Source organism: Abramis brama, assembly GCF_963993115.1.
Source record: "Abramis brama genome assembly, chromosome: 20".
Classification (NCBI taxonomy): domain Eukaryota; kingdom Metazoa; phylum Chordata; class Actinopteri; order Cypriniformes; family Leuciscidae; genus Abramis; species Abramis brama.
This window is the reverse complement of record NC_139982.1, coordinates 11,819,938-11,835,910: the sequence shown is the minus strand read 5'-3', so window position 1 is coordinate 11,835,910 and position 15,973 is coordinate 11,819,938. Positions and strand designations below refer to the sequence as shown.

The 15,973-nt window shown below is 40.2% G+C and overlaps 1 protein-coding gene across 1 annotated transcript in view; it reads left to right on the top strand.

Annotated features, from left to right (window-relative positions):
• The window catches only part of ano5a (anoctamin 5a), a 47,875-nt gene extending 37,468 nt beyond the window's left edge, over positions 1-10,407 (top strand). The window contains exons 13-20 of the mRNA XM_084094955.1: positions 2,012-2,240; positions 2,565-2,743; positions 2,943-3,040; positions 3,280-3,410; positions 5,473-5,678; positions 6,769-6,971; positions 7,066-7,171; positions 8,179-10,407. Of these exons, the coding sequence (XP_083951081.1) occupies positions 2,012-2,240; positions 2,565-2,743; positions 2,943-3,040; positions 3,280-3,410; positions 5,473-5,678; positions 6,769-6,971; positions 7,066-7,171; positions 8,179-8,415 (1,389 nt within the window). The 3' untranslated portion in view covers positions 8,416-10,407. The remainder of the gene's footprint in view (positions 1-2,011; positions 2,241-2,564; positions 2,744-2,942; positions 3,041-3,279; positions 3,411-5,472; positions 5,679-6,768; positions 6,972-7,065; positions 7,172-8,178) is intronic.
• Positions 10,408-15,973: the final 5,566 nt, after the last annotated feature.

Sequence of the window (15,973 nt, the reverse complement as noted above, 5' to 3'; positions counted from 1 at the left end):
ACATGGATATTTTTCTACAAAAACGCATCGCTTCACTTCAGAAGGCCTTTATTAACCCCCCGGAGTCGTGTGGAGCACTTTTATGATGGATGGATGCACTTTTTTGGGCGTTTTAAAATATCATCCTCCATTCACTACCTTTATAAAGCTTGGAAGAGCCAGGATATTTTTAAATATATCTCTGATTGTCATTGTATGAAAGAAGAAAGAGTCATATACACCTAGGATGGCTTGAGGGTGAGTAAATCATGGGGTAATTTTCATTTTTGGGTGAACTAACACTTTAATTAAAGCACATAATCATTACATGAGATTATCATCTTTTGTTGTAGAAACGGTTTCTAAAATTTTCTCCCATCGCTCATTGTGTATCGCCGTCATGGTTGAATAGGACAAAAGGTCTGATTACCTTGGAAAAGATTGTGTGTCATGGCGTCCGTTGCATCTGGTTAGGACACAGTGATGAGGTGAACAAGAAATATTTGAGATTCTGCACTATTTCTTCAATAATCAAATAATCAAATTTGTTTAATGCTCTTTGGATCATTTTCAAATCATGCTGGATAATGTCAGATTTGGTTCAGCTCGAGTGCTGCTGTTATTTATGCAAAATAGAGACACAAAATACTTAGAAATTCTTTTGTTCTTTTTTTTTTTTTTTTTTATAAAACCAATTGCTCATTACGAAATAGACAAAAACATTTTCGCTAGTGGTCTCAGATTTTTGAACCCCATTGAATATATTAGCTCTGTTCCAATGCCTGAGCTGTCTACATACAACAGGCAGGGGTTCCCAATCCCGCTCCTGGAGATCTGCCTTCCTGCAAAGTTCATCCAACCCTGATTCAACACAACTGAAGCAGCTAATGAAGATCTTCAGGAGCTCTTGATAATTACACACAGGTGTGTTGGATCGGGGTTGATCTCCCTAGCTCTGCAGGAAGGTAGATCTCCAGGAACAGGATTGAGCACCCAAGGTCTAAGGCATCATGTGCAAAGATGTTATTTAATACCGAAAAGTCGGTTAGCAATGGACTGTTTACTCAATAAATGCATGTGCTATGTTCTTCCATGCTTATTAGAGTTTTGTGTCATTAGCTAAGCAACATGCTAATATCAAAAACATTTTAAATCCATTGTGAATCAAATCTTCTGTAAACTTTGCATATAGAACGCTTTTTGTTTAATGTTGCGTATTAAATTATATATTATTATTGTATTGTATTTAATGACTGCTTTTGTGCAGTGTTCCAAATTAATAAGTTAAGATTTCACTGCAGTTAGGTGGCGTTTACACAACATCGCTTTCAAGCAAAAACTGAAAACCTTTTATGTGTTTTGGTGGCCTGAAAACGCAAGCTTTTGAAATGAGGTTTCAAAGTGCACGTTTTTGAAAATGATACTATTATTGTCTTCATGTAAACTACAAAACCGTGAATTTACGGTATGCATGCGAATTACGTTTTCAGTCTATAGGCGTGTGTGTTTCTTTACAAAGTGACATCGCCAACTACTGGCCTGGCAGCAGAATACAGCGATTTTAGTCTTTTTTGCGGATCCGTGTGAACGGGATCGATTTGAAAACGTTGTCGCCTGTACGCATAAAATGCAAAGCAAAAACGTATTCCATTTTTTTAGTACATTGTCATATAAATATACCCTTAGAAGCTGCCTATGTTGGTAGTAGTTTTGAAACAGAGCTATTATATACAAATATTAAATAGCAGATATATATTTGCATAATATCTATGTTAGACTGATGATTGAATGTTAATAAGTCACTGGACTGTATGGACACAGAATCACACATCAGTGAGTCAGTAAGTTAAATCAGGATGCATGTTTTTACCAGCATGAGGCATGTAACTGTTTTGGCGTGTCGTAGTTCCTAGTTTCCACAGTGAAAAAAAAAATTACAATATTTTTGTATGAATAATTGAGTAGTATACTAATTGCAGTGTATGAGCTGTTTTGTGTGTGTGACGTTTACCTCTCTCGCCCCAAAACCCAGATCTCTCTGATTATCGCCAGTATAATTGGTGTGATAGCGTACCGTCTGGCAGTGTTTGCGGCGTTTGCCAGCATCATGAAGGACAGCCCAACCAATAAGCTGGATGTGGTTGGAATTTTCATCACACCCCAGTTTGCCACATCCGTAACTGCTTCCTGCATCAACTTCGTCATCATCATGATTCTGAACTTCCTGTATGAGCGCGTAGCCATCAAGATCACTGATATGGGTGAGTCTTTCTTAACCTCAAACCTTTAACCTCAATTATGCTGACTAAAAAATCAAATAATGTAACTTTTTAATAAATTTAATAAATAAAAAAATACATTTATATAAGATTATAAATAAATGTTATGTAACTATTCTATTAATTTATTGTATTTATTTGTCATTTGCAACTTCCAATTTGTGAACGGATTGTTCTGATATGTTCCAGTCAATTCATAAATGCTGGTGAATAAATAATTGTACAATTACTAAAGTATTTCCGTAATAAACTTATTTTTGTAGGTTTGCATACTGACTTTTATCCACTTGTTTGTTTTGTCCACAGAGGTTCCCAAAACCCATGTGGAGTACGAGAACAAGCTAACAGTGAAGATGTTCCTCTTCCAGTTTGTCAACTACTATTCCTCATGTTTTTACGTCGCCTTTTTCAAGGGCAAATTTGTGGGTTACCCTGGCAACTATGCCTACATGTTCGGCAAATGGAGTGGGTTGAGAAATGAAGAGGTAGACCTGACATCCCATCGGAATTATTTTCCATGCAATTATTATTTCACCTTTTAAAATGTTGTTTTGCATGGATTATTGCCTGTGTAACTTTCATTTATATGAATAGTGTATAGAGTTAAAGCACAATAAAATGCATATTATTGTATAAAATTATAATGAATGAACTTATTTATGATGATCATAATTGTCTTTCCAGTGCGAGCCAGGCGGCTGTTTGATTGAGTTAACCACTCAGTTAGTGATAGTGATGGTGGGTAAACAGGTTTGGGGGAACATACAGGAAGCGCTCGTCCCGTAAGTCCCCATGACATCATAATCACACATTATATTCATAACCATCATTATTTGTTGCATGACCAGGGTATATATCTTAAGTAATACTTAATGACATGACTAAACAGAGTATAATAATTCAGATCCACTCAATGCGGCTGTGTGTTTTTTATTTATTTACAGTATTAGTGTTAATTGTTTATTTATTGATAGTGGGAAGTGTTTTATATATTTCTATATCTTCATGTTTATGTATGTAGCTGGTTGCGTAACTGGTGGGTGAGCAGAAGTGCTCGTAATCATCCAGAGAGTCTGTACAGCCGCTGGGAGCAGGATCATGACCTCCAGACCTTCAGTCAGCTCGGCCTGTTCTACGAGTACCTGGAGATGGGTGAGTGGAGACACAGACACACGCACACACTCCTGGGCAAAAACAAAAAAGTGTGCAATACAATTCAAAGTGCTTTACACAGAAAGGAATTAAAATAATCACAAAATAAAAGTAAGGGAAATTAAAACCATTATAAAAGGAATTAAAAGAGATATGTGATACAGTTATAAAATGATGATACATAGATAAACTTCTCATCTGGCAAAACACCGGTGTATCATGTTTCAGTTTTACTCTGAGATTTTCCCACGGTGATTACACTGGTGTCTTTTCTGCGCGCCTAAGAAATCTATCGGACGTCTCCGATGGACCGATTCTTCCCTAAAGTCGGACAGGAGGAGCTCTAGGACTGACTCACAGGGTAACCTCGGGTTCGCTGCCCCATCAGTCGAAACCCCAAAGATTTGTTCAGAAGCTCTAGGAATTTAGTTTATTACACATCAAACTCACTTCTCCACCACAGACCCAGGTCATCAGCAAGGTTTCATCTCTCAAAAATATTTAGGGATCTTTTAATGGTCTTCACCATTTTAATCACGAATCACTGGCCAGGAAATGAGCAAGAATAGCACAAATACTGTAGATAAAGAAACTTCCACAGGAAGAAGAGTCAGTGTTGTTCTGCACTGTTAATGTCTTCAAACGTTGAAAAATGTCTCCCAGTTCGTTTGAGTTTAATGTGAGACCAAACATTCAAACCTGAGCTAAACATGAGCCTGATGGTCTCGTTCTCAAGACACTTCTTGGTTGTGTTTGCAGTTTGAGCAGGAGCAAAAATAACATCAGATCATCTTTAGAGAAGAGCTTTTCATTTCTGCTGTATTCTCCTGAACTCCAAAGCATGAGATGAGTTTCCCAGTGAAGCAGCAGCTGAAAGGCTCCTCTTCCTCATGCTTCACTGAGCTACAAATGCATTTATTATTATATTCCTCGGCAGAATTTTAAAGACATCGCTTATGCAACTTGTATTTTATTGTGATTCAACCTTCATTCTGTCTGTTTTCTGAGACAGCAATGGCTTTTTAAATACTGCATTTTGGTGAAGACAAAAACAAGCTTAGTGTTTAGCCATTTGTGGCTTGGCCCTTTTGTTTTGCCCAGGAGTGTTTATATAAAATCATATATAAAAGATAGAAGTAATATATTACCTTCAATTATCACACAGTGCTCTAGAATACTTGATTATTTTTCTCTACAAGAAAGCTAATGAAATAATTTCATCTCAAATCAATATGTCATGCCCATGTATTAATGTCATACGTTGCTGTGAAATGAGTAGACTTTGCACTGAGGCCAAATAAGCATTTTTTGGTAACACTTTAATTTAAGGTGACGTAGTTACACATTACATGTACTTACTATAGTAATAACAGTAAATTATGCATAATTACAAGTAACTAAACCAAACCCTATACTTAACCGTAACTCTATAGTTGGTACATGTAGTTAATTAAGATTATCTGAGTACAATGTAACTATGTCACCTTAAAATAAAGTGAAACCGTAACTTTTTTGTAAATTATGAACTGTTAGCTATAGACCTGTAGGCCATATTGAATTTCACAGTGAAGAAAATGAGGCTGTGTGGAATTGGCTTTACCGTGGCACTGGTCTTAGTTTTCAAAACTCTCAACTTTCAAGTTTTAAGAAGTTTTTGTCAAATGAAAGTTATTAGGAAAGATGTTTTGTGAGCTGAACAGTTGGCATGTTGTTAAACAACAGTACAATCCATTGAACACACTGTACTTGTCCCTCACAGCCTCATTTTTTTATTCCTGTCAAATATTAAATATGGTGCTTTCTTACTAAGGTCTATAATTTAAAAAATATTTATAAAATATTATATATATGTAGATAATTACTTTATAAAAGAGTATTTTTAATGTAGCTTAACTTAATTGCATTATGAATTGCTTGTAACTTAACTAGAGTTTCAAAGTATCTTTACTTGCAACTTTTATTTGAACAAGCTTTCAACCTGCAATAACTCAGTGTTGCAGACAGATGGTGCTGTAGCTTATCTTTGTGTGGAGTAGCACTTCATCTCATCTTTGTTTTGCAGTTATCCAGTTTGGCTTCATCACCCTGTTTGTGGCCTCTTTCCCGCTGGCTCCTCTGCTGGCTCTGATGAATAATATCTTGGAAGTGCGAGTGGATGCCTGGAAGTTCACTACTCAGTTTCGCAGGCCCGTGGCAGCAAAAGCACACAGCATCGGGGCATGGGAGGAGATCCTCAACATGATCGCTGTTTTCTCAGTGGTCACCAATGTGAGTCTGTACCACATTATGGTCCTGGTTCCGATTCCACTTAACACCTGAAGAAAACTCTTTTACTAACAGTTATGATGAAAATAATAAGTCAGGAGCCGTTCTGACTACTGTAGACTTGTTTGAAGTATTTAAGCTGATAGCTCACGAGTCTTTTAGACTGATTCATTTAAAACAATTAACCGTGTAACCGGTTAATAAGAATCATTGGTACACGTACACATGGAAGCTTGTTTCCGCCACAGAATAAATAATAAAAAAGGTAATTGCGAGTTTTAATCTCACAATTCTGACGTTTTTCTCGCAAATCTGACTTATTTCGCAGAATTGTGAAATATAAACTCGTAATTGCATGTTCTAAAGTCAGAGTTGGGAGATAAAAACTCGCAATTGCGAGAAAAAAGTAAGAATTACCCTTTTTTTTATTCCATGGTGGAAGCACGTTTTCATTCCTACATCTCATTACCATATTCTTGGTTGTATTATTTTCAGTAATTGTATGGCCTATCGTCAACTTTCATTTACTTATAACTGGTCATGAAGCATATCCTGACCAGAAATGGTATCAAAGTAGGTCATGAACAGCATTTAAGTAGTACATTTCATTTAGGGATGGGGTCGGTATGACGACATATATCGTGGCAATGGTATAAAATGTCAATCGTTAGAGATTTAACAATATCGTGTATATCACCGTATGTAAATATATACACGTAGCACAGCACTATTGACTCTTTAGATGAAACGCATGACTGAGGCAATAAAGAGCGGGATGTGCTTGATGTTAAAAGCGGTGAAAAATAACTCAATGTGGTGCTCGTGCTGACTGACACAGCTGAATCGCTCGTGATTGCGAATTCAGTTCTCTTTTACATCCTATTGCGCTTGAATGGTCAAATACACAAACACTTATGTCAAAATGCCCATTGTGTGGCGTGTTCATGTTAACCCGTCCCAAGTAAAAGTAAACAGTTGGGTGTAAACCGGATTTGTATCAGTATAATGGATCCGTGCATTCGGTCCTAAAGTGACAGCAGCCTAATGATCCAGTAATGTTAGTAAGACCAAATGTTATTGATCTGTTTGTCAGGCTTTCATTGTCTCATTCACGTCTGACATGATCCCTCGGCTGGTGTATCTGTATGCGTATCACCCGGACGATGAGATCTCTATGAAAGGATACATCAACGGCAGCCTTTCATTCTTCAACATCTCCGCGATTCCAGCTGAAAACCGTCCAGATGACAGCGAGAACCCAGAATGGTTCGTCAGCAACAACATCACCACCTGCAGGTACTGTTGTGTATGTTTGTGCTGTGTCTTTCTGTAGATATTTATGGTAACACTGACAAATGTGTAATAAACATGAAGGCTGTTGATCTTCTAGATACCGTGACTACCGCCACCCTCCAGGACATGCGAATGAGTACCGTCATACTATGCAGTTCTGGCATATTCTAGCTGCCAAATTGGCGTTTATCATCATTATGGAGGTATGGGCTCTTTAAAATCTCCTCATTCCCTTCAGAAACAGAAGTACATTTTAGCATACTTTTAAAAAGAGTGCCAAATGCATGGTCAATCATTTACGGTAAACCAAAATACTTTAATGTCATTTCTATTGAAACTTGTATTTAAATATATTTGTAATTACACATTTGCATTGATGTAGTTGTAATTTAGTACATTTAAAATATAATAACTTTAAATGTAATATCGAAAAACGCACTACAGTTTAGATTATAATCAAGTGCTATACATGTGCTTTGTGTTAGTCAACTTAAAAATAAATTTACTTTAAAGCATGATAATTTAAAATGTACTTTAAAGTTAAATGTTTATTTTGACATTATTACAAAGTGCACTTTTTAAAAGTGTACTTCAGTGTGTTAAGAAATATAGTCAGAATTTGTACTCTCTTTATGTGGCCTTTTATTTCAACAATATATTATCTACAAGTACAGTTGTTTTAAAAATATCCTTGTAAGATTTGAAGTACACTACAAGTGCATGTTCAGTACAATTGAACACTGGAGCACATTTGTCTCTTTAAAAATAGCAGATCCAACTCTGGAATGTGTGAATGTGTTAATTGTGTTCTATAAAGCCAGGCAACTCTTAGTTTGGTCTGTTGACACCATGATGCATCACAACTTACAATTTCACACCAGAAAATTCACACTTGAGCAACACTTTTGAACAGAAATGAAAGGCAAGGCAAGGTTGCTTTAATACATTTTTGTTTTGTTTTGTCAGATTATTAGCAATTTAATGTGATTTAAATATAAAAAAGTACACATATTTAAAAAATAATAATCAGAAACTTTACTGATGGAATATAAGAGTGTGTCCTGTGTGAACGGCCATAATGCACTCTTGCTCGTGTGATATTGCTTTATTATTTCTGTTTATCTTATTTAGATTGACTTTTATATTCATGTCGTCAATATTAAAATAAACGCTAAACTTTTTCTGCAATAATAATCGTCTTCTCTCCCAGCATGTGGTGTTTGTGGTGAAGTTCTTTGTGGCGTGGTTGATCCCCGACGTGCCGTCGGACGTGAAGGCTCGTGTAAAGCGCGAGCGCTACCTCATCCAGGAGTACCTGCACGACTATGAGCTGGAAAAGCTCAAAATCCAGCTCAGCCAGAACAGCCAGAACATTGACCAGTGCACGTGTCCGACCACAGCCTCCGTGGCTAACAAAGTCGAGATGGTATCAGACTGTCTGACCTAACACAGGCCTATCTGTGCTCCTGACAGCCAATGAGAGAAGCTTACACTTAGCTCATGCCACAAACCAATCCTCTCTTTTTCAACACAAAATCACATGCCACTGGTTCCTAACATCTCATGGTTTATGTTGGATAATCTTTTTTACTTTGTTTGGGGTATTCCTTGAAAAATCACTCCTATGTGATTTATCTATCCTAATCCTAATCACTTCAGAGTTGTCATTATCAGCCATGTGATGCCTACATAAAGGAAGCATCCAGCATCCACAATAAGAAATACAAAGTAAACATCTTATAAATCTATTCATGTGCAGTAGACATATCTAAAGCCGCATGAGTTCAGCTGTAACTCATTTTCTGTCTATGCAGAATGACATTTGCACATGAACAATCAAGTCTTCTCTCTCTTTCACGTCATTGTTCTCTGTTTGTGTTGCCAATGTCTCTTATAAGACACTAAAGACATGCAGTACAGGCTGTGTATGTTCTCTGTTAAGAAACACTGTGTGAAAATCAGGTAGCTGAAGTGTCAGGTTAGAAATGTAAACCTGACATTTTCTTGGCAGGTTTGTGTGTTTCACTCTGAACTACGAGAGGAATGTCTCCTTCACACCGAAATACAAGCACTCAGCAAAAATGAACACATTATTGTTTAGAATGCCTTTAAGCTACCAAAGATAAAATGCCTTAACATCATAGTCATATGCATGGATCCTTTACGTTATTTCAAACGAGACTTTAATATAAAATACTTCTATTTACTACAGGTTCAGAATTCACGTAAGAAGAAATTCATATCTAAAAAGGGTTTTCAGGAAAATTGTAATTTTGTGAGTTGTTTCCTATTACGTACAAGTGTGTTTTTGTTTTTTTGTTTTTTTTGTACATTTAGTGTAGTTTCTTTTATGATTGAAATATAAGACAGAAACTGGCACTCTTAATTATTTAGCAGTATTATTTCATAGATTGAAGCCGCTCCAATATATTTGCACACTACACAGTGCTGTTTGGGTGATGGAGGTGTTGAATTTTCACTCACGCTATTTATAAAGCAGTTATCACTCTTGTGGTCATAGTTAAAGATTATCTGCACTTTAAAGCCTTACAATGATGTGCAGGAAATCTTCTCAAAGCCAAAGTTGCTCCTGTGATTTTAATGGCCAAGTTAGAAATCTAATATATTTTTTTAATGTGCCTTTGTTTGTCTAAATATAAAATCCAGGCTGAGTGATTGTTTGTACTTCCTTTCCAATTCGTTTACTGCGTTGTCCTGGTCGGAGAATGGCAGTCACTTTGATTTTATGTTTTGCACAAAGCACTTATTGAGAAGTAATTTATCTCAGTGTTATGGAAGCAAGATGTGTGGACAAAGAAACCTTGTGAATTTCTCCAAAACTATGAATGGTTTATTTCCATTGAACTAAATGCTTCAGAAACTTCAAATCAAACCGTTGTAATGAGGACCATGAAGAGTTGACAATTTGACATGTATATATGCTAATGAGTGTGGAAAATCTTAGCACATGCATTTTGCTGTTATTTGTGACTTGAATATTTAAGTTTGGAAATTATTATACTTTTTCTGTAGTTTCTTTTTTTTTCTGGATCTGTCATGAAGAATTTGATCGTTTCATCATTTGAAGAACTGTTGTTCATTAAAATGTATGCCGTTTGAATATTTCACTGTTGGTGTATGTAGCTGACAATCTGCAAGCTGCTACAAGATGAAAAGCCATTTATCTTAAAACATTATCTGGCCTTTTTAGCATTTCAGCTAGATGTTGAAGTTCTGGGTGATCAAAATGATCAACATTTATGCCTTAACCTTTATCTTTTTCTTGATAATTACTGTTTTAAGTTGTTTTTATGCATGTTATTTTGGATGTGGATATGAATCTGGTGTTTTTCTCCACTGCTAATGTACCAGAAATGTACTCAATTTTTCATACTTTAAGCAACCCACTGTCACCCAAATAAACTATTGAATCAACAAATTCAATAGTATTTAATTGTTGTACACATTGCTTTGAATTCTTATGTCACAAATTTTGGAGTTTTGGGAGAGGGTTAAGTTTCAGCACCAGCTAAATTATATTTCATATATCCAGTAAGAGAGTTTGCTCCATAAAACCCGGCAGTAAGACTGATGGGTTTTGACTGCAGAGAAACAGTCTAAATTTGTACAAACAGCACTGCTGTGATTTATTATTTTACATGATAATTGTTACGTTCTCCTCCCAGTCTAGGGGTCAGGAGGTGAGGTAACAAAGGAAAAGAAAATATGATAATAGATAAAAATACGTGGAGGACACACTTCAGCCTCAGTCTCGGAGTGAAAACATAACAACTTTAAGGAAAAGGAAAAGTATTTATTTCCTTCATATATCAAAAAGGTCAACAAAAGATGGGAATAAATCTTCAGGAGAGAGCATGGCCTAAAATAATAAACAAAACAGAAGCTAACTAAGGTTTAAGGACCTACCCTGCACAAAAACAAAGATGAAAATCAACAACACAAACTTCCCTGAGCTTCCTCTCCAACCAAAAACAGGAGAAAATGATATATACAAAATAAAAAGGCACACTCTCCCTACATTTCCCAGATAATCATAAATAAGTGAACAGAGCTAATAAGAAGTTATACAATACCTTTTAATTACCCACAGGTAAAAAATCACTAGAATGTAAGCTAAGTAACTGTTGTTTTCACACAACAAATGAGCATAGGTTCCACTCCTAAGGTTCTCACTTAACATACACACATGCGCACTGAGTGCACCATTTATACTCCTCTGCTCAGTCTCAGGCATGCTCACAAGTTGCAGCTGATGGTAATTAACCTGAGAGAGAGTGAGGAAGAGAAACAGAGCACAACACAGGGCACACAAGCATTTTCCCACAACAAATGATATTAGAACACCCTGGGACGTAACTTAATGGACAGCTTGCTACAGATGTTTATCAATCTTAATTGTTTAATCTGCTGTTTAATGTAAAAAATGGGCCATGTTCTTTGAAAAATGTCTCGGTTGCAACTGTAACCCCTGTTCCCTGAGAAGGAACGCCTCTGTGTGATTGCATCTGAAGCATGTGTGTAAAATCAGTCCAATGGCGAGACGATACATCACAAGCGGCTGACGTCATGACCAGGAAAGCATAAATCCGGAATGACCGCCGTTAGCTTCAATTAGCCGAAGCAAATCGATCACAGGGATGAAGTAAGAATGACAGGGTGACGCAGCGTCTTGTTCCCTTCTCATGGAACAAGGGTCACAGTCGTTACCTGAGACATTCCCTTTCGAGGGAACTCGTGCTATGTCAAGGACACTTTGGGATTGACAATAGCCAAACGTCATGCTTACAAGTGCCTGTCTGTGTGAATACTGTGAGCACAACTAAGACATGAGCACCTGTGAACCAGGTTGGAGAACCTTACGAATGTGAGCAGAGAGAACCAGCCCGCCACATCACAAACATCTCGAAGGGACACACCCAAAGGTAAGGCTCTGGAGGCCACCATACTCCTTGTAGAATGAGCTCTGACAGCCAAAGGTGAAGGCTGGCCACGAACCTCATAAACAAGATAAATAGCCTCAAATATCAATTTGGTGACTGTCTGTTTGGATGCAGGGAGCCCCTTTTTAGGCAATCCAAAGCAGACAAACAGCTGTCCACAGCTCTGTGGACATAAGCATACAGCACTCTCACTGGACACACAAGGTTCATCTTTTCCTGGTCCTGATCTCTGACAGGAGGAGGGCAGAAGGCTTGCAAGACAACAGGCCACGGTACATTGGTCAGCACCTTATGGCCATAGCCGGCTTTGGGTAAAAGAATGCCATGACCATCCCCGGTGTAAACTCAAGGGATGTAAGCGATACCGACAGGGCATGGAGGTCTCCAACTCTTTTAAGAGACAATATGGCAAGAAGAAATACTGTCTTTAAGATCAGAAATCTTTCTGGAAAAGTCTTGATGGGCTCGAAGGGAGCCATGGATAATCCTTTTAGCACAGTGGTTCTCAACCTTTTTTGGGCCAGCGCCCCCTATCCAATATCTAAAATTTAGCACAATAGCCAGGTCCCAGGCTGGAACTGTGGTGCGAATTGCAGGCCTTAACCACAGAGAAAACGTGACACCAACTGGTTTCTCCCCACAGATATACCACCCACAGGGACGTGATAGGCACCTATGGCTGCCACACATCTTCAGTGTGGTAGGGGATAACCCTGCAGAAAAAACGATCTTGCACTGAATCAACTGGGCGGTTTACTGGATCCCACTGTTGCATTCCACACCAAGAAGCAAAACCTCTCCACTTCAAGGTGTAAAGTTTCCTCGTGGATGGAGTGATGGTCTCAACAACCTCAGTTGAGAGACCTGAGTCTATGATTTGGGCCCCCTCAGAGGCAAAACCCACAGGTTCCATAACTCAAATACTAGCTTCCGGCAGACGGCCGGTCGCATTGACTTGCGTAATGACGAACGCAGTTGCCCAGCCCTGTTAGTTTGAACCGCGAGAGGCGTCAACTGCCGTCATTACGTTGTGCGTCAAGTTTAAGTGATACTCTTTTGGCATAATTCGATGTGTAGGGCCGTCTTCCGGAAGCTAGTTATTTTAGTCGATAAAGTTTTAAATATGGATATTTGTCTTACACGAACGCTTCACTTCAGAAGGCCTTTATTAACCCCCGGAGAGCCGTTTCGAGCACTTTAAGCATGAATAGATTCACTTTAATGGACTTACAGTTTCCATTAAAGTGATAACTCGGCATCGACAAGCGGTGAATGCGAGCAGTGTACGGGTTCTTCAATGCCTTCATTACCTCTGTGTGGAGGTTGGGAAGGAATGGAAGGCTCACCGGGGCTGGTGGGGTGTGGCCAGAGAGAAAGTGCTTGTCAAGCCTCCCATGAGTGGCTTCCCCTCTGACGCCATGGCAAGAGGGGAAGCCACTCATGGGAGGATGACACCATGGCAACTCAAGCCTAGTTGCATCAACTCCACCAGCTCCGCATACACGGGGCAGGGGGGCTGGGCAGGTTCAGCCATCTCGGCATCGTCACCCGCTTCAGCCTCCTCCTTCTCATCCAGGCTTCGAGCACTGGCTTCTGGACCAGAGGGTGCATCAGAGAGCGCATCCTCGCCCAGCAGCTCGTTCTCATCAGCCGCCGACGAGTGTGAGAGATTCACCCCTCTCTCAAACTGGCGAGCTCCATCTGAGACCCCCACAATCTCAGTCTCCTCTCTGCCACGGCGTGAGCAGGACCCGAACCGTGGGGTACAGGTGACTGTCCCTCTTCCCTCGAGAAGAGAGACAGACGAGAACGGAGCGTTTTCATTGAAAAACGCTCACAGTTCGCGCACCCCCTCAAGGACCGAGCGTGCGTGTTCTTCACCTAGGCAAAACACGCATAGGTTGTGAGTGTCACCAGGTGTAAGAAACCTCTTACATGGGTTGGCACACTTCCTAAAGCTTCCTAAATAATTTTCAACTCACAGTGTCAGTAAAACAGTCCCTGAAGACGAAAAGAGGATGAGATGTTCTCTAGGCGTCCCTTTATACTTCCTGGTCGCACTAGTGAGTGACGTCATGGCTGTCGCCGGCCAATACGATTGTTGTGATTATACAGTGTTTCAGTCATCAGTCATCAGTCAGAGGCGTTCCCCTAGCGTCTTGATGGGCTCGAAGGGAGCCATGGATAATCCTTTTAGCACAGTGGTTCTCAACCTTTTTTGGGCCAGCGCCCCCTATCCAATATCTAAAATTTAGCACAATAGCCAGGTCCCAGGCTGGAACTGTGGTGCGAATTGCAGGCCTTAACCACAGAGAAAACGTGACACCAACTGGTTTCTCCCCACAGATATACCACCCACAGGGACGTGATAGGCACCTATGGCTGCCACACATCTTCAGTGTGGTAGGGGATAACCCTGCAGAAAAAACGATCTTGCACTGAATCAACTGGGCGGTTTACTGGATCCCACTGTTGCATTCCACACCAAGAAGCAAAACCTCTCCACTTCAAGGTGTAAAGTTTCCTCGTGGATGGAGTGATGGTCTCAACAACCTCAGTTGAGAGACCTGAGTCTATGATTTGGGCCCCCTCAGAGGCAAAACCCACAGGTTCCATAACTCAAATACTAGCTTCCGGCAGACGGCCGGTCGCATTGACTTGCGTAATGACGAACGCAGTTGCCCAGCCCTGTTAGTTTGAACCGCGAGAGGCGTCAACTGCCGTCATTACGTTGTGCGTCAAGTTTAAGTGATACTCTTTTGGCATAATTCGATGTGTAGGGCCGTCTTCCGGAAGCTAGTTATTTTAGTCGATAAAGTTTTAAATATGGATATTTGTCTTACACGAACGCTTCACTTCAGAAGGCCTTTATTAACCCCCGGAGAGCCGTTTCGAGCACTTTAAGCATGAATAGATTCACTTTAATGGACTTACAGTTTCCATTAAAGTGATAACTCGGCATCGACAAGCGGTGAATGCGAGCAGTGTACGGGTTCTTCAATGCCTTCATTACCTCTGTGTGGAGGTTGGGAAGGAATGGAAGGCTCACCGGGGCTGGTGGGGTGTGGCCAGAGAGAAAGTGCTTGTCAAGCCTCCCATGAGTGGCTTCCCCTCTGACGCCATGGCAAGAGGGGAAGCCACTCATGGGAGGATGACACCATGGCAACTCAAGCCTAGTTGCATCAACTCCACCAGCTCCGCATACACGGGGCAGGGGGGCTGGGCAGGTTCAGCCATCTCGGCATCGTCACCCGCTTCAGCCTCCTCCTTCTCATCCAGGCTTCGAGCACTGGCTTCTGGACCAGAGGGTGCATCAGAGAGCGCATCCTCGCCCAGCAGCTCGTTCTCATCAGCCGCCGACGAGTGTGAGAGATTCACCCCTCTCTCAAACTGGCGAGCTCCATCTGAGACCCCCACAATCTCAGTCTCCTCTCTGCCACGGCGTGAGCAGGACCCGAACCGTGGGGTACAGGTGACTGTCCCTCTTCCCTCGAGAAGAGAGACAGACGAGAACGGAGCGTTTTCATTGAAAAACGCTCACAGTTCGCGCACCCCCTCAAGGACCGAGCGTGCGTGTTCTTCACCTAGGCAAAACACGCATAGGTTGTGAGTGTCACCAGGTGTAAGAAACCTCTTACATGGGTTGGCACACTTCCTAAAGCTTCCTAAATAATTTTCAACTCACAGTGTCAGTAAAACAGTCCCTGAAGACGAAAAGAGGATGAGATGTTCTCTAGGCGTCCCTTTATACTTCCTGGTCGCACTAGTGAGTGACGTCATGGCTGTCGCCGGCCAATACGATTGTTGTGATTATACAGTGTTTCAGTCATCAGTCATCAGTCAGAGGCGTTCCCCTAGCGTTCTGACACAGTGCGAGTTCCCTTTCGAAAGGGAACGCCAGAAAAACTGAGAACACTGAAGGCCTTAAATACACAAGATAATAAAACTCAATATGAAACAGGTGTGAACTAATCAATGAAACAATGAATCTGGAAATGATAACAAACTAAAAGTCCTTGAAAAACATGACAACACCAGAGTGTT